Source organism: Hypomesus nipponensis, chromosome 17 (assembly GCF_054491055.1).
Source record: "Hypomesus nipponensis isolate SF chromosome 17, ASM5449105v1, whole genome shotgun sequence".
Taxonomy (NCBI): domain Eukaryota; kingdom Metazoa; phylum Chordata; class Actinopteri; order Osmeriformes; family Osmeridae; genus Hypomesus; species Hypomesus nipponensis.
Window position 1 is genome coordinate 5706500 of NC_140377.1, and position 18501 is coordinate 5725000.

Sequence of the window (18501 nt, forward strand, 5' to 3'; positions counted from 1 at the left end):
AAATGCAACATCGCGGATCAAAAGAGCCAAAGCATGGGCATTTTTCCCTCAATAAATTAAAAGGGGGGAAGTCTGCCACGCTTGATCATGCCCGGAGTCCTGCCCACTTCCATGATTGGCTAAAGAAAGACAGAAGGGGGGAAAGTTTAAATAAAATTCCAGAGCATGGCATGAGAATTGTCATAAACTCGAAGCGTACGCTTGCTTCAGTAGCAGTGACAGTGGTAGTTTGGAGAACATGAAACTTAGAATCCAGTGAACCATACGAAGGAAGGTGCTGCTTTCAGGACACGCGGAGAGGACACTTCAAATAAAATAATATCATAATAGAAAATCCCCAAGAATTTTAATCTAAAATAAACCCTGTTTAGAAGAGGCAACTGCACTTTTGAGGTAAAAGCAGAATAGACTCTTGGCGTCTCCAAACGCGTGCGTAATTGTTTGCCTTTTTCTCGTTTCATTCTCCAAACAGCGAGATCTTCCAGTGGAGAAACAAACTCGGGAGAAAATCCATCAAAGTAAGCGCTAAACTGCAGGTTGAACGCGGAAAAGATGACGGCTATGAGATTAGTTTCCTCGATTCTGCTGATAGTACTTTTGCAGTCTGGAGTTCTTGGCGCAAGAAGATTCCGAGGTGGTCGTAACCCGCAACCACGGCGGGCACCGCCTTCTCCCACATACCGGGACCGGGGTGACACCACGGAGAGCTTCCCTCTGGATTTCACAGCCGTTGAAGAGAACATGGACAATTTTATGACTCAGGTGAAGAACCTTGCGCAGTCCCTTTACCCGTGCTCGGCGCAGAAGCTCGATTATGACATGAAGTTGCACTTTTTGGAGAATACATCAGTCACGTGTAATGACGGGACACCTGCCGGGTATGTATTCGAATACACCTGTATCTTGGGGGGGGGGGGGGGGGGGGTGCTGCGCGCCTACAGTTGAGATGCCCATGGCTTTGCCACAAAAGGAGTGTTTCAACCCCGATTCTGACATTTCCCTTGCATTATATGTACCAAGTCCCTTTGTGTAATTCTTTGACTGTGCTTAAATTGACTAATTGACTTCAAGCAATAAGGGAATTTAAACAAATCAAACATCTGTAGAAGTTAGGCAAGTGATGTAAGATTGACAGCTGCTTTGCGTCACAATAGTAGAGCGTGAAGTATTTGTGGAAAGCCACCGCCACGTGGGTATCCCGCTTCATTTCCTTGGGCAAAGTCGGAATGCAGAATTGCATTCTTGAAAAAACTCCCTGTACAGCAGAATTTCTTACGCATTTGCCATAGCTTTGGTCTTAAGTGTTGCTTTCTGACGGATGTCACCACCAGTACTACTGTGATCATTTATTTTTAGTCAGAAAGAAAGAAAATGTTCTTTGACACAGTTGATTACCTTGGTGTCCTCCCTGACTTGCTTCACAACTTAACGAGTACCATTCGAAATCCTAACATACAGTATATTGCTTATTAGGTACTTTTTTATTCATGCAGGTCATTTCAAAAACAATTTATTTACAAAATAAAATAGGTGTCCATTTGTCAATGAGATACATTGGTTGGTCTCTTTGAGCCAAGGACCTCTGCCTCTCATGTATTGTCTGACAAAGACAAACAGATGGATCAGAGTGCAGTTCTATTAGGCCCATATCATTTGAACCTAATATGTTTGACATTCAGTCCATTCCTATTAGGCAAACACATCTTAATCAGGTAGTGAAAGCCAGAGGCTAATGATACAATATTATTTTCTAAGGAAAGAGGCAGTTTTCCTTGTAGTTACTACATGTATTCTATTGAGTCTAATTATTATTATTTTGAATTGTAATATGTTCTTAGTTCATTGAGTATGACCATGTTGGCTTCAAAGAATTGTTGTTGTGACAGTTCTACTGGTTTGAGTTGTTTCTCATTCATTTCTGAAGGACATTTAGCATTTATGTTAAGGACACATGTGAAACATACATTTACATTTATTGGCATGTACAAATATGTTTACTAAGTTACTAAGGATGTAGTACAGTAATATCTGCATCTAATTAATAAATGTGTATCAGTTCAATCCAGTCCATTGAGGAACTATTTAATTGGTGATGTTATTACCCCCTATAAGAGGCTGCCCACAAGGCACAGTCCATTACAACCTATTACAAGAGAGGACCATGCAGAGAAGAGAGGTCTTGATACCAATATCTCTTCATGGATTTAGTTTTCCGTTTAATTCCAGTGCTAAACCCTTGAAAGTACGCGATAAAGAGCGGTCCCTTTGACCGGTAAAGCTCTTAGCTCTTTAGGAACGCCGTATGAGGACAGCTTAGGGGAGCCTGTCGTTGGCAGATGGCTGTCTCGGCCACCTCAGTGTCTGCTGACAGGACATTATGATCCCACCACGGGCCGACTCCAGCTGCAGTTTGATTCACCCTGGAGATCAGCAGCCAGAGCCTGTTACTGAAACACTGGAGCATGATGTATTACCTCTCTGGTATCCTTAAAGACCAGGTCTCAAGAGAACACAGACTAGGATGAAACATGATGTGTTCTGGCACCAGAAATGATGTTCTGCAAACGTTCTGCAGTGTAAATCAAATAATGTGTAGGACCATTCCAAATGCATTGGCATTCTCTACTACTTTTATGGTTTAATCAGCAGTTGGACACAGATAGCAAGGGAGTGAATGAGTGTGTGTGAGTGAGTGAGTGAATGAATGAGTATTGTAACAAACCTCACCCATGCTCCAATCACTCTCACTTCTTGATGCTGTTACATCTTTGGCAATAAAGTTGAATCTCAGTGAAGTGTTTATTGCTGTGCGAAAAACAACAACAACACCATGTCAGGATCTGTGATATTGTCATTGAATGTTATATTAACACAGGGAGAATTGTGCCTGCTTGTTGTGCCAACAGACCCGGTGGTGATGGTATGTGGCTATGGTCTACATCTCCAAAGTAGGTTCTTTGGATCCTGATGTGAGTTCTAACCACCACTGACGGCATGTGCTTTGTAAACCCATTGGACAGATTGTTGTGTCGATGTCTTTCGACCAAAATACTTTTATTGTCCAGATTAGTAATCTTTTTATGCTTCTGAGGCGCACAACTCTTCATGATGCCATTGCCCTCTTGTGGGCAGAGGGTGACATATCTAAGATCCCATTCAACTGATCTTTCACATGAGAAGCTGTAAGACTTACTCGGTGACTATACGGTCTCAAGCAGCCAGGATGTATGTCAATGGTCCCCCCTCCACAGTTTCATCATGGCGGGGAAACGTCTGGACTCTGTTTTCATTTCTGCCCAGGCAGGAATGAGGGCAGCCGTGATAGGGTCCTGAGGAAAAAAAGACGTGTGTGTGTGTGTGAGGCCACTGTACTCTGAGTGGTTAGCTCAGCGTAAACACTGGGACCATGGTTGTCTTCTGCAGTGCCCACGTGCGGGACGCGTGGCTTGGCTAACGCTTAGGCATGGTGTTGTAGGGGCCTGGGGGAGTTCTGATGGATGATTCATCTCTGCATGAGTTTCCTCATAGGACAAGCATTCAAACATAACTTCCTGTCTGTTTAGATCAAAGGGACATGTTAAGAGTCATTTCCACCGACACCAACGACTAGCACTACAGTATATATAAATGTGAGACCTGTTCAAACAAAACAAATGGGCGGTGTTTCCAGACCTCACAGTGTCGGTAATCTTCTGAGTGAGAAGTTTGCCTGATCGGCTGCAGTATGTTTACACATTGAGGTCACAGCTAGATGGTTCATGCTTATAAACAGTGACTTAATGGAGCAGTGATGTCATAATTCTGGGTTTGTATCTCCTAAATGTGTTGTGTACTTGAATTGCTATGCCATAATACATTTTTGTGGTACTGAGTCAACTTTTTGTTTTTACTATGTGCCTTATCTTTCGGTCCAATGTGTTGGCTACATTGTCTATTAGATATTGATGTTGTTTCTTTCACTTGAAGGTACTACATGAAGGAGTCCAGGGGAAGCAGGCGGTGGTTGATTTTCTTAGAGGGTGAGTGTTGTCTAGTCTATTGACTCGCCTCACTATTTACTTTACATTTTCTTCTATTTAGAGGTCCTTTTCATGATGGAAACAAAAGATTCTGATTGTGTGTGTGTGTCTGTGTATCATGTGTGTGTCTCCAGGTGGCTGGTACTGCTTCAACAAAGAGAACTGCGACAGCCGATACGAGACCATGAGGCGCCTGATGAGCTCATCCAAGTGGCCCCAAACCAAAACAGGTCCGACTCGCCTGGAGACAGGCCTAAGTACTGCGGTCCCTCCGCTCGCACACCCCTCGCATCGCACCTCCACGCAGCCAGGGCCCCGACTCCACGCAGCGTCGGGTGTCTGCGCTGGCTCCACACCCCACAATGAACAAAGCAGCCGAGGCACAGCAAGGGGCCGTGTAATGACAAGGACGGCATCCATGTGTTTTAATGTGCAGTGTGATGCAGACCTACACCCAGTGATGAGGGCAGAGATCAGGCCTACCTGGCTGGCTGGCGCCCGGCTCCCACGCGAGCAGGCCGCCTGGTCTCTCTCATTGCGGTGTAATAACTGTAATCCAACACTGCGATTATGAGGATGATGGTGATATGTCTGGGAGGGGCATGATGGATAATGATACATGTTCTCTTATTGCCTTGTTGCTGTTTTACTCTGCAGGCACCGGGATCCTGTCTCCACTACCAGAGGAAAACCCTCACTGGTGGAACGCCAACATGGTGTAAGTTCCTGTTTGATGGTGGTGTGTAGATGTGTGTGTTTGTAGCTGTGTGTGTGACCCTAGGTATGTTTATGTAGAAAAAGGCTGTTGTTGACATTGATGAATGGTTACTTTCCAGGTTAATCCCTTACTGCTCCAGTGACGTGTGGAGTGGTGCTTCTGCCAAGACAGATCAGAGTAAGAGACCACGTATTTCTTCTCGAGTGTGTGTTTATGCGTGTGTGTTGTGTTGGTCACAGTCTCTCTTGTGTTGTTGTGTTGTTGTGTACAGGTGGCTATGCCTTCATGGGGTCTCTGATAATCCAGGAGGTCGTGAAAGACCTGCTGACCAAGGGCCTCGATAATGCCAAGGTTCTGCTGCTGGCCGGGAGCAGGTGAGTCCACAGGATGTCAGTTTGTGTGTGCATTCAAAACAAAATGTGTCACTGACTCTCACTATCTGTGAGAACATTGGTGGGCCCGGGCTCACTTGTGTGTCCTCCTCTCCTTAGCGCGGGTGGGACCGGGGTTCTGCTGAATGTGGACCGGGTGTCTGAGCAGCTGGAGGGCTACCCTGGGATCCAGGTCAGGGGCCTGTCTGACTCTGGCTGGTTCCTGGACAACAAGCAGTACCGCTGCACTGACTGTGTGGACACCATCAGCTGTGCCCCCACAGAGGCCATCAAGAGAGGCATCAAGTAAGGCCACATCATGGCTAGAACCAGGGTTGCGATGGAAATTGACTACTTTTCAATTTTGACCCACTTAGATTCAAGGTTGAGGTCGAAATTCCAAAAACCTGATGATTTCACAACACTTTATTCTTTTTCACAGTTTTTGCATTTCAAATGTAAAGTCACCTCCTAAATTGTGTAACGTTATGGAGGGTGGAATTCACCCTGACCTTCGCTGACACTAAACCCCTCCATGTTTCTCCATGAGCAGTCTGTCTTATGAAACTACTGATAGTGAGATCACAGTGGTCAGCCTGAATGTTTTTCTGGCCTTTTTTCACTTCAAAGCCTAACCCTTGACCTTTTCCCATCAGGTACTGGGGCAGTGTGGTGCCAGAGAGGTGCAGGCAGACCCACGAGGGGGAGGAGTGGAACTGTTTCTTCGGCTACAGAGTCTTTCCCTCCATAAAGAGTGAGTGTTGTGCGAGAATATGGGTTCTCATTTCACAATGCCTGTTTTAATGTTATCCCGTAACATTAGAATGATTGAGTCGATTGAGTGTTTGTGTGTGTGTATGCTGGGGGTAGGAAGGATGTGTGTGTACCGGTATGTGCGTTCGCGTTAGTATTTCTGTTTGTGTGTGTGTGTCTGCAAACACGTAAATGTGTATGTATATGTAGTACATACTGTACACCATGGTATATAAACATACCAGTGTGTGTGTGTGTGTGTGTTTTCCTGAAACCACCCTGCTCTGACTGTCCACCCCTGCTCCCAGGCCCGGTGTTTGTGGTCCAGTGGCTGTTTGACGAGGCCCAGCTGACCGTGGACAACATCCACCTGACCGGACAGCCTGTTCAGGAGGGACAGTGGCGCTACATCCAGAACCTGGGCATAGAGCTGAGGAACACACTCAAAGACGTCCCGTAAGCTCAAGCTCAGACTTCCCATCCAAACACTCACCTTTATATGTTTGTATGGGACATATTTGTTCATTTAGCTGACACTCTTATCCAAAGCAATGTACAAATAACGTCTACAGTAAGAACAGCAGATAGTCAAGCACTATAGTGGTTTGTGCCAAGGAAGAGTCAACGTCAGATACTATGCATGTAAACTTGTAGTACTCGTATCGCCCATAGGACACAAAAATACAGGATCATAGTTTCTGACAGTTTAGAGACGGTTATGTAAAACAATGATATCAATTGTCAGTGCCCTTTGGATCCTTGTATGACATATTTCTAATGAACTGATGTTATTTGCAGGGCCATGTTTGCTCCAGCTTGTCTCTCTCATGAAGTTATCACAAGGAAGTGAGTATTCTGCCTCAGATTTGTTATGTTTTCCTCAGGCTCTATAGTACCTCAAGCACCTGCTAAATTAGTCCACGTAGCTTTAATCCAGTATCAGCTGCCTGTGACATGTAAGGTCTATGAGCAAGCTGATGGCGCCCTCTTGTGTCTGGTCTAGTTACTGGATCGATATCCAAGTCAAAGGAACCTCTCTTCCCCGGGCACTTCACTGCTGGGACCGCAGTCTCCACGACAACAGCAGGAACAACAAGGCCCCCCCCAAAGGCTGTCCCGTCCACCTGATTGACAGCTGCCCCTGGCCCCACTGCAACCCCACCTGCCCCACCATCCGGGACCAGTTCACTGGCCAGGAGATGAACGTCATCCAGTTCCTCATGCACATGGGATTTGATGTGCAGAAGATGGCCCAGCAGCAGGGCATGGACCCCAGCAAGCTACTGGGCATGCTCAGCAGTGGTAGCTAAACAACCAGGGACATGGTACTGCCAGTTTAAGTCCAAGGGGTAACTGGTGTCTGTCCAGACCCTACTTCTTATACCTCCAGCTCAGCCCTGTACCCCCACCAGAGCCCCTTCCTCATCCCCATCCCCTAGCCTATCCCATCCAGACCTGACCTCAGTTAAAACCAAGGGCTACTCTCCGGTGACCCTTAACCCCAATGACCCCAGACCCTTCACCCAGAAAAGCCTCTCACAACCCAGTATTGTAATGGGTACCAGGGCAACATCCCACCATGACAAGGCACACATCTCTGCTACTCTCATCTTAAATTATCTTTTGGTTGTAAAAGAAAAGAAAATCACGAATGTAATCCAGTTTTAAGGATGCTCATTGTTTGTTTTTTTTGGCTGTTTTTTTTACATACTTTTATCTGTGTTTATAGTTTTCATTTTAGTCATTGTTGAAAAGGCAAACTACAATGACTTAACAGAGTTGTCTTTGTTAAGTAGTCTATAGAGAGTATATAAAGTTAATAATACAAAGTTTAAGTCTGTTTGCTATTGTTGGGCTCTACCCAAACAGTATTTCTTCTTCAAGTCAAGAACAGGCACACAGAAATGGTGTGAAAAGCACTGGATTAAGGAAAGGAGACAGCGAGGACTTTACAACAGTAGTTACCTCTGCCTTTATCTAGCACAGTGGAGGATGGAGAAAGAGACACACACGATAGAGGAGAGAGATAACCACCAGGTCTCTCTCCCGATCAACTCATGACATTATTGTCACACCAGACTGCTCTACATAAGCTGTTATTTTTTACCTGAACAATGTCAAGTACAATGGTTGTCTGCTCAGCGCTAACCTCATTCTTTAAACGAGCAAAATACCTTTTAACAATGTAAAACTTAAACACATTCCAAAAACAATTATTTTGTCATAGGCCTTTTAGATGACATCATCTTGTCTAATTTTGAGTGTCTATCTATCTACCACGACACAGTATGACACGAGTTAAATCCATGTCCGCAATAGTCATGTTCAGTAGAATTGAAACAAATTCGGATATGTGCTTCTCAAGGTGAGCCTTGCACAATCCTAGGCCTGCCACTAGTTTATCCACACACCACAGTGCCAAGGCATAGTCAGCAACTCACAAACCCCATCAGTAACATCATGACCACTCACACTTAAGAATAATGGTGTTTGGTCTCAGAATGTGGACGTCACATTCTGCTTGATACTCCTCATCTGCTTTCTAGAACAGTCTTTAGGTTCAATGCAATTTACGTTCAAAGGGAGATGAATATCATGTATTGAATTATTTTTGAGTATTTGTATAGGTTATATTAAGTGTTCACAATTGTAACTCCCTTCTTGTATTTTTAATAGAAATCACCTTTTAATATAATGACAATGTTTTATGTTAAGGCTTATAAAAAATGTTTTAAAGGACCTCTATTTCACAACACACCTGAGAAGAAAGTTATTACTAATTGTAATTTTATTCTGTAACATATTTTTTAACAGACAAAACTCAAGCTACATTGGTAATTTACATATTTATTTTGTTATGTAAATCATATTTATAAGTGCTATTTTCACAGAGAAGTGATTCTTTGTAAATTGTAAATATATTGCAGTTTTTTCTCTTTGTGTTGATTGCATGTCTTTGTATCAGACTTCAAAGGAAAGACCCATTACAAATATTTCAAATGATACAACTTCATGTTGTCTTGTTTTTCTTCAATCCGCTTTGACACATCCTATCACATAGGATGCAGTAATAACTAGTGCTGGAACTCAGATCTCCAGGCTTACAGCTCAAACATGCCACTCACTCTTAATCACTAGATAAAGGTTGACACTTATATTACTGTATTAAGCTTCAACCTTATCCGTGGAAACTAAAGTACCTACACAGGATCTCCACCGCAATAACAAAGCATAAATCTGGCACCCATTTTCCAGGAGCTATTTACATTTCTGTTTCTATCCATCTTGCACAGATATAAAAAAAACTCAAGGCCGCAATGAGTCATGTATAATCATCCCTTAGGACTTGAGAGTAATTTCTGGCTCCGACAGGACTTTAGGGTTCCTCCCCTGTCATTACACAGGGGCTGAACGCCAGTCTCTCTGGGAGAGGGCTCTGAGTCAGTCCTAGTCGCCCCAGAAAAACGACTCCCCGCACTGCTGCCTGCACACTCCACCCATCTGTGGAATAGAGACCCCCTATTTTTAGTCCCGGTGTGGTTCACAAGCCTTGGTTCAGCACTGCAGTCATTTGAAGAACTTCCCTGGCAAGCAATAGAGCACATACTATCACATAAAAGAGAGAGGGAGTGTGCGCTTGTGTTAATTAAAAGTAGAGAAAGACAGTGGAGAGAGAGGGAAAGAGGGAAGAAAGGGGTGTGTGAGATTGGGTGTACGATTTCAAATACAGACAGACGAGGAAAGAGGCAGAGAGAGAGAAAGAGAGTGAGAGAGAGAGTGAGAGAGCGAGAGAAAGAGAGAGATGGAAAGAGAAAGAGAGAGTGAGGACACGAGAACACATGAAAGTGAGATGGTGGGAGTTTTCCCCTGAGAGAGGACGGACTGAGCTGACCAGTATTGGACCTTGACAGCAAGGATTACAACCTAACCCCAGTGGGCTATATTGGGTTTTTGAACACTGAATGCACTGAACGGCCCAATTGACTGGACTGTATGAGGACATGAAGCGGACTTGCTTTTCCTAAAGTCATCTCTGGGTCTTTGGAAATGTGTTGAAGAGGAAGAGAAATACTTCAGAGGGAGCGCAGCCATTTGATGCCTCTTCTATTTCAGACACAAGGGTAATGTGTCATTCAACAGGTGCATATCCAGTACAGAAAAAAAAGTAGACAAGACAGTTAGTAACATGCGAAGTTGAGAGCACAATACAGCTGAGGAAATTCATACCAAACTAACCTAGTACCGATCACAAACATTTGGATACCTGTAGGTAAACAAACACATTCGTTTCTTGAATGTGTTCTGGCAAATTTCTCTGCTTGGAATCTTTTTCATTTATGACAGTGTATTGGTACGTTACTGTAAAGCGAAATACACACGAAACGCAGTTAGACTGTAATTTGATCCCTCAACACACTGTACTAATTACAAAGCGGAGGCAGGAAAACATAGACAGAGATTTGTAATTAAGGCCTTGTCTATAAAAAGCGTGAGGCAAAGAAGGGTGAGGTCTACGTTGCGAGGGGAAAGACACCCAGTGTGAGCCGAGGAGCCAAGACACCCAGCCTGGAGCAGCAGGCCTTGTTGGAGAGAATCTTCCAGAAGCTGTTGGACAGGGGACAAGCGGGGCACCATGGACTCTCATGGAGGACACTTCCTCAACAAGGAAGCCGTGCTGTCTTTCCTCGGAGCTGCCCGCATGTGCCAACTGCTGCTCAGCTGCACCATCATGGCCCTGGTGGCCCACGGCGCGGGCTACAGCGCCTCCTATGGGACGTTTTGCATGTTCGTCTGGTGCTTCAGCTTTGCCGTCACCTTGGTGGTGTTTGTCCTGGACGTGACGCGGCTCCACGCTTGCATGCCCATCTCCTGGGACAACTTCACAGTGGCCTTCGCCATGCTGGCCACCCTCATGTACATCACCGCCTCCATCGTCTACCCCGTCTACTTCCTCCAGACGGAGTGCCCCGACGAGGGCTGCGAGGTGAGGAACTACGGCATCGCTGTCACCGTCTGCTCCAGCGTTTGTAGCTTCGCCTATGCGGCTGAGGTGTTCTTGACCCGGGCCAAGCCTGGCCACGTCGTGGGCTACATGGCCACCATGTCGGGCTTACTCAAGGTGGTCCAGGCCTTCGTGGCGTGCATCATCTTTGGAGCCCTGGCCAACGACAGCGAGTACACCCGCCACATCCCCACCCAGTACTGCGTGGTGGTGTACAGCCTGTGCTTCTCCGTCACCGTGGTGGTGGTTGCCGCGACCGTGTCGGGGAGGACCTCCGCCCTGCGTTTCCCTTTCGACCGCTTTGTGGTGATCTACACCTTCCTGGCCATGCTTCTGTACCTCAGCACCGCCCTGGTGTGGCCCATCTTCAGCTTCGACAAGAAGTACGGCACCACCGCCCGACCGGAGGACTGCCCCCGGGGGAAGTGTGCCTGGGACAGCAAGCTGGTGGTGGCCGTGTTCACCAACGTCAACCTCATCCTTTACTTCACTGACCTGGTGTACTCCCAGAGGATCCGCTTTGTCTCCCAGTCTGCTGCCTAGCCCGAGGCTCGTCCACTGACCCTGGCCCACTGACACAGACATGCACAGGCAGACAGCTGGGCGGACACCATCCTCTAACTCCTAATGAGGATGTAGTAGAAATCATGTATTCTGTGTTATCAGTGGCCGTTTGATCTGTCTTAGTGCAGTGGGTCGTTTCCCATCGTTGCTCAAGGTTTTCTGAAAGCCTCATCTGTACTACTGTCTTGCAGTGCAGTGCAGTGCCTTTGTATAGTTGCTGTGTTGCACATCTTAATCAGTGTTCCGAGTTTTATATGGCGTCATCATCTCATTTCATCAAAGAGAATATCAGAGTCAAGCTGTTAAAAGTTCACACAGGACCGATTCCACATCCCCCCCCATCCTTCAATGGCCCCCTGTTGGAGGCGGAAAACCAGGGGGAGTAGAAAGGCTTAGCTAAGCATCTTGGGCCATAGGAGGAAACTAGGAGAGATGGCCACCTCAGCACCCAAGTGCATTTTCATCTCCTAGTATCAAGTCTGAAATGTTCTGCCTCAGCATGTCTCAGGACAAGCTTGTGTGAGCAGAAACAGGGTTGAATACCTGGGCAGCATAAGCACATGTAAGGATTACCATAATAATGGTCCACATGAAAACTTTCATTTTCCCTGGCAGAGCAAAAACATAGCCTTACGAAGGAGCCTTCACTTACTATTTGTAACAGTCATTTCAGAGGTCTGTTTGAATATAAGGCTTTCAAGTAAACCTAGTATTTAAGAGTACAAGATCAGAGATAGTAGAAGTAGAAAAGATAGTAGTTTTTTCACTATGATGGACATTGTTCATTACATACCTCGATCAAATATAATGTGCGTTCATAAACAATGATGGGATAAATTATGCATTTTGATCAAATATAGGTATGTAGAAGTTAATTATATATGCTACTTGAAAAATGAATGGTGTGTTATATTAGTCTATAATTAAAAGAAATGCAATGTATTAATCGTGTTTTCTATTGTGAAGGTGTCTTAAATAAATGTGGAGAGTTTACATAACTCACTCAAACTGATTTTGATTCTTCATTGGTTGTGTTTGTCCTCAGTTTGACAGTATCATGTTAGACTATCCTTTTCTATCATCGACCAGTAGGTGGGAGAATTTAACCTACTTTTTCCTCCCCACGCTTAAACACTTTGCTCAAGAGCCTGATGCAACTGGTTCTTCATCTTACAGAGACTGCCCATAACAAGGAACATGGCAACAGCAATTGGCTAGTCACAGAGCAAACATCGTATTCCATTGGCTCTGATGCGTGTCACTTTAAATACGTCAGCGTTCTGCCGCATGCATGTTACGTATTGGATAGTTGTTGAGGACGAAGCCACGTTGACTCAGTGTTACTAATTTGCTGTTCTGTCTATCAAGCGTCAACTTGAGTCAAAGAAGCTATTTATTTACTCGTCACATCTGTAAGTAGCTAACTTATGTAAATGTTTGCATGTGCCATGCTTTTTGTTTTCATAATTAACTGCATTGAAGCATCAACATTAACAGGAAGTGATTACTATCCTTCTGCCAGTTCATTGGAGGTTAGCTTGCTATGGTTCCAGGGAACATGTTGTTTTCTACTGGAGGAACATTTACCTTATTTTTACAGTTGCAAATATGAAGCTTTATACCTATTGGAATGTTCTATTCTAATTGTGCAGGTGGACTGGGATGAGTGTGGGGTTTATAGGAGCGGGCCAGTTGGCCCATGCTCTGGTTAGGGGCTTCACAGCTGCAGGTCAGTCTAAACACACTCACACCAGTATATATATACTCACAATCGCACCACCCAACATATGTATGTATGTATATATGTATATGTATATGTATGTATGTTCCCTTTCTGATTGTTTCTGAGTAATCTCTGCTCCTGTATTACATGGCAGGTGTGATTGCCGGTAATAGAATCACAGCCAGCTCTCCAGACACAGACCTCCCCACGGTAGCCGGTCTGCGAGTGAGTGGAGATGGCATCTGTTTGTTTGCACTTGGTGCCTTATTCAACCCCCCAGAACTAGTGTACCTTTGGCAAAGCATATACTAGGAAGGATGTGTTCAAGTACCAACTCTTTTGCTTTTTTGTGCAGAAATTGGGTGTCAATCTTACAATGAGCAACAAGGAAGTGGTGAACAAGAGTGATGTTCTCTTCCTTGCTGTAAAACCACACATCATTCCATTTGTGTTGGATGAGATTGGACCAGATATAGAAGACCGTCATCTCATTGTCTCCTGTGCAGCTGGTGTCACTATCAGCTCTATTGAGAAGGTACAGTGTTGTTAATATAGAAGTAGCCCACCGAGTGGTCTTCCATAGGAGAAAACTGTTGTGTGGAATTCTGTTTTTGTGAAGTGTATGAAGTAATAATTATATGATTTACCCTTCCTCTCCACTGTGATGTGGTCTCATGGGGAAAATGATTAGGCAGTAACATAAAACACACTGGCTCCTGCCTGAAATTTCTCTGAATTTGCCCAGATACTTGGTTGGCAGTCACTTGTTGTGTATATCTGAAACGGTCTGGATCTATCGATACAAAATTAGATATGAGCTAGTCCTAAGTGAAGTTTGCAATTATTCTTCGAACTTAAATATGACCTATTATTGTTCCCTATTCTTCGACCCCACTACCACACCCACCCCCTTGCAGAAGTTGTTCCAACACCGCCAATTTCCCAAGGTGATGCGCTGCATGACCAACACGCCCGTGGTGGTGCGCGAGGGTGCCACGGTGTACGCCACAGGCACTCATGCAGAAGTGGAGGATGGGAAACTGCTGGAGCAGCTTATGTCCAGCGTGGGCTACTGCACCGAGGTGGAGGAGGACCTGATCGATGCGGTCACTGGGCTGAGTGGCAGTGGCCCTGCTTATGTGAGTGGGCTGGAATGACAAATGTGTGACCTGAGGGGCCGTGTTACATTGTTTAGGGTAATCAAATGTGGATAGAAGAACTCTAAACTCCTCACAGACCTGCTGTTGCTTTGTACCTGTTTTTTTAAACAGATATTTTCAAAGGGTTTATGTTTCTTGGTGCACATGTGTTATGGTTATGCCCCTGTAGGCGTTCACTGCCTTGGATGCTCTTGCGGATGGTGGGGTGAAGATGGGTCTACCAAGGAGACTGGCTGTAAGGCTTGGAGCTCAAGCCCTGCTGGTGAGATTCAAAACCTCTCCTCAATGAAAATCACAACATTTTCCATATGTTTCAGTTCAGTTGTCATGACCAGAATTCTCCAGGTAAGAGCTACAATGCACCCTTCTCTCTCTCTCTCCTCCTCCCCGCCCCCCCTTCTTCTTTCTCTCCCAGGGAGCAGCCAAGATGCTGTTGGACTCAGAGCAGCACCCAGGCCAGCTGAAGGATGACGTGTGTTCTCCAGGGGGAGCCACCATCCATGCGTTGCATGTCATGGAGAGTGGAGGCTTCAGAAGTCTTCTTATCAATGCTGTGGAGGCCTCCTGTATCAGAACCAGGTAAGCTGTTAGCCCCAAATACATGTTTTTGGTATCTGTTTGTCTGTGATACTGACTCTCCACTTGCTTTTGTGGTATCAGTATTTCAGGACCATGTTAATAGATTGAAGGCTGTATACGGCAACAGTAGTGCACGACGACATATGTCATATCTGCATTTAGGAAGGGAATTCAAGTCTGTGTCCCACTGTTTTTGCAGAACTGCTGTTTGGTTATTCAAACACTAGAGGGTGCTATTTGAATACATTTGTTAATTGAAAATTCAGTTCTGTCAAATTTACTTCAAGGAAGACCATAGGAAATTCCAAAATGTCAATTCTCCACAATACAGTAGCTTAACAGTGTGTTTCCCCTCTTCACAGGGAGCTTCAGTTCTTGGCTGACCAGGAGAACATATCCCCTGCTGCCATTAAGAAGACAACCCTTGACAAGGTGCTGCAGCAGCCAGGGGTGTCCAGAGCCGAAGTGGGCGTCAGGGGTGGCATCAACCTGTTTAACAACAGCAGCCCCAGAAAGAAGTACTGAGCCTTATCTTGGACAAGTGAAAAGAGATTACCAACAGTGGTGAATGAAAGATGGGAAGTTACACCATTTAAAACGTATACTATAGCTTCTATTGGGGTACAGCGTCACATGAAATACTCCAAACATAAGTACAAACCACCTCGAAGTAGTGACCACTTGGAGCAGTTGAAGAAATAGACTTTGGAAGACCTGAGCAACAGGCAAGAATTCCATTCACTGCAAGAAAAACAACAAAGATACCCAAAATAGTATGTACCTGATGTAAACGAGTCTATGGCTCGTAAGAATGCATTACCTCTGTCTTGCTAATGTTGTGAAAAGAACCGTTTAATTTCTTTTTTATACAGTTTTGTGGGGCAAGTGTGTTGACAGGCATCATATCTGCGTTAAGCTGGAGAATCTGTTAACTGATGTTTTGTAATTCTATAAGCATCATATAAATAAATTTTGTTTGTTAAACATTTTATCCAAAAACTTGTATCGAAAAACATTTGAATTGGTTTATTTGTGTCTACAAACACAAAGCACCAGGAAGAGCTACCGTGATTGCCTGTTACCGTTCTTCATTACATTAGAAACAGTGTAACATTCAGCAAATTATTGCGCATCAGAGACTTTTTTGTTGTTGCAATGTATCCCCCTAAAATGCCTTGAGTAGATCCTTCATGAATGAAGACACGTGACCAAACATCTGACGTCTGGCTTCTATACAAGAGAAAGGAATCAACAAGGAGGGCACAAAACCACGCTGACCTGACTGTCATATTTCGCTAGAAAATTTGTTCGCGTTGTCCTACTTTTCACTGATTAGTGGACAGAAGGATCTACTAAACAACAGCTTCATAGAGCTTGGTAAGTTAAAACTCAAGATGTAACACAATTGTGTTATGCTGAGTGTGCACGCCTTTGCCTCCCAGCAGCCGAGACGAGAGCTTAGCTAGAGAGCTTGCCTAGCTTTCTCTCTCGAGCTAGCTCGAGCTAGCCTCTCAGGTTTCTAGCCATGCTGTCAGATGCAAACTCTCCATGCTCATACCATGTCATACTCATTTAGTCTTTGCACTCCCCACGTTACTGTTATGCTTCAGATATTTCAGGACATGCTTATTAACTGGTCGAAATTTTATTTTCGGGAGTCCGAAATTGTTGAGGTAAAAAAGCTTAGCTTGCCGTTATGACAGCAAGCAGCTGAGTATGGGGATTCCCTTGTTTGCTTGTTTCGTGGGCGGGAGACAGCGGGTGTCACACGAACGGACGGCGGTGTCAAGTCTTGTGACAGGTTGAGAATAGTCAAGAAAATGTGTGGAAGGACAAACAGCGGTATGGCAAAGCCCTCCTCACTGCTTCTTGGCGTCTCGTAGTTTGCCAACTCATGCACATACTGTAGCTAGCTACGAGCTGTTAAAACCTGCTGCTTCATCATAACTGTGCGTAAAAGGGGCAAGCGCAAGCCAAGCAGCGGATTCCAGAGCGAGATCAGGTTGGTGACATTTAGCGAGGATGTAAAACAAATCAATAAGTATGACTGTCGGTCGATTTAAATCATGCATTGGTTTGTGTGCATAATGTGTAAGATTTCGTTTGTTGAGGGAGACAATTGTATGGCATTGGTAATCGTGTCGATGGTTGCATGGTTGTTGTAGCGTATTGGTTCACCTGAAGTGAAATAATTAATCCACGGGCTAAATTGCAGCCAGCAGTCTTATCAACCCGCTGTCATTGTTTTCGTGTCGATAATTGAGCTTCATGCCCCTTGTTCTAAATAACTATCATTAGATTTAAATATGCTGTGGAGATTTTTATATCATGCTGATTCATCATAACGTTGCATTTGGACGTTTAAGAATCCACCCGAAACATGGCACCACCGGACAAAGGTCTGTTCGGTGGATAAGGATCGATGATGTTTATCAGACAATTGTCGTCATCGTTGACACATAGTGAAATGGTGTTGAAGTACACTTTGGACATTAATTTATGAGCAAGCTGGCGCTGACTGTACATAATATAAAATGCCTGCATATGTATAATTGCCAATTTATTTCAGTGATGTCATTATGATATAAATCAACTACTGCGCTTTCACTGTATTATCCTAGACTGAATCATCGTATGTCATAATGTCAAAATATTGCAAAAGGTGCATAATTAGGCCATACGTAGTGTAATAGACAGATTGCATTATGTAGCCTAATAATTTATATGGTCAATTTATTATTTAACTAGGTCACAGACACATAAAAATGATAGGTTGTGTGAAAGAAGTTGGTAAGAGCAACACTCATGCTGCACAGTCAGTGAGTGCTTGAAGTCCTTTTAGGTGAGGAGCATTTTCGCCCAGAAACTAATGTTGCATGTGATGTAAATGACCAGGATCTCAGCTTGGTGAATCATTTGATTGTGTAGTTTCCAAAGGAGCCCTTGTTATAGAAAGCTTTGAAGGGCTGCAAGGGGCTCAAAAAGAGCATTTTGATAGTCAGTGAAGTCACCTTGGAAACTGTGGAATGAATGGGCAAGGGTATCTGGTCTTGAGTGTGTGCGTTTGAAGTTACCCTCTCTTGCTCCGATATTCATTCTTATTTCATCACCCTTCGTCAGTGCTAGCGAACTGTATTGAAGGGTATTTGACAGACAGACAGACAAGCAACCAAGCAGGCAGGCTGGAAGACGGGCAAAAATACAAGAAAAGCAGACAGGCAGGTAGACAGGCAGGCAGGCATGCGAGCAGAGAGAGAGAGAGAGAGAGAGGGAGGCAGGCAGACGGACGGATGGAACTTCAGACAGACAGACAGACAGACAGACCAGCTCCACATCAGAAACCCAGCCTTGCAATAAACCCCGTAATGCCTGTCTCTTTCCCCCTTCCACAGCAGGTAACAAGAACAGATGAGGGCCCAGTGAAGTGGCGCAGCGGGGTTCAGCACTGGGGACGGTGATAGGGAGTGGTGGAGCGGTGGAGATCCGCTCCCAAGATTTATGGCCACTCACACGGAGGTGGGCAAGATAAGATGAGCCTGGATACAGTAGAGGTGAACTTGGCGTGTTGCAAGCCCCCATTGGCAGTTGTCAGGATTGGGCAGCTAGTGGGGG

The 18501-nt window shown here is 44.8% G+C and overlaps 4 protein-coding genes across 4 annotated transcripts in view; all 4 read left to right on the plus strand.

The window, feature by feature from the left end:
- Positions 1–504: 504 nt before the first annotated feature.
- Positions 505–7522, plus strand: notum1a (notum, palmitoleoyl-protein carboxylesterase a). Its single transcript, XM_084677887.1, has 11 exons — positions 505–878; positions 3967–4019; positions 4154–4249; positions 4677–4737; positions 4856–4914; positions 5009–5111; positions 5229–5414; positions 5765–5862; positions 6170–6317; positions 6660–6707; positions 6865–7522. The coding sequence occupies exons 1-11, from the start codon at positions 553–555 to the stop codon at positions 7169–7171; spliced, it is 1485 nt and encodes a 494-aa protein (XP_084534013.1). The 5' UTR covers positions 505–552; the 3' UTR covers positions 7172–7522.
- A 1939-nt stretch (positions 7523–9461) lies between these two features.
- myadml2 (myeloid associated differentiation marker like 2) lies at positions 9462–12439 on the plus strand. The gene has a single exon (XM_084676580.1). The coding sequence runs from the start codon at positions 10495–10497 to the stop codon at positions 11404–11406; it is 912 nt and encodes a 303-aa protein (XP_084532706.1). The 5' UTR covers positions 9462–10494; the 3' UTR covers positions 11407–12439.
- A 264-nt stretch (positions 12440–12703) lies between these two features.
- pycr1a (pyrroline-5-carboxylate reductase 1a) lies at positions 12704–15904 on the plus strand. The gene is made up of 8 exons (XM_084677893.1): positions 12704–12839; positions 13080–13156; positions 13305–13375; positions 13506–13685; positions 14068–14289; positions 14480–14572; positions 14726–14889; positions 15252–15904. The coding sequence occupies exons 2-8, from the start codon at positions 13090–13092 to the stop codon at positions 15412–15414; spliced, it is 960 nt and encodes a 319-aa protein (XP_084534019.1). The 5' UTR covers positions 12704–12839; positions 13080–13089; the 3' UTR covers positions 15415–15904.
- Positions 15905–16128: 224 nt separating this feature from the next.
- LOC146253161 (transcription factor MafG) overlaps positions 16129–18501 on the plus strand; it is a 15135-nt gene continuing 12762 nt past the window's right edge. Inside the window, exon 1 of the mRNA XM_084677894.1 lies at positions 16129–16266. The gene's annotated coding sequence lies outside the window, so the exon portion shown is untranslated. The remainder of the gene's footprint in view (positions 16267–18501) is intronic.

Bases quoted from the DNA above. Each gene is read 5' to 3' on its own strand.
- notum1a (XM_084677887.1), top strand. From the start codon at position 553: ATGACGGCTATGAGATTAGTTTCCTCGATTCTGCTGATAGTACTTTTG. The intron at 4,250-4,676 runs GTCCGACTCGCC...TTTACTCTGCAG, and splicing joins GTGGCCCCAAACCAAAACAG to GCACCGGGATCCTGTCTCCA. The intron at 6,708-6,864 runs GTGAGTATTCTG...TGTCTGGTCTAG, and splicing joins CATGAAGTTATCACAAGGAA to TTACTGGATCGATATCCAAG.
- myadml2 (XM_084676580.1), top strand. From the start codon at position 10,495: ATGGACTCTCATGGAGGACACTTCCTCAACAAGGAAGCCGTGCTGTCT.
- pycr1a (XM_084677893.1), top strand. From the start codon at position 13,090: ATGAGTGTGGGGTTTATAGGAGCGGGCCAGTTGGCCCATGCTCTGGTT. The intron at 13,376-13,505 runs GTGAGTGGAGAT...TTTTTTGTGCAG, and splicing joins CCACGGTAGCCGGTCTGCGA to AAATTGGGTGTCAATCTTAC. The intron at 14,890-15,251 runs GTAAGCTGTTAG...CCCTCTTCACAG, and splicing joins GCCTCCTGTATCAGAACCAG to GGAGCTTCAGTTCTTGGCTG.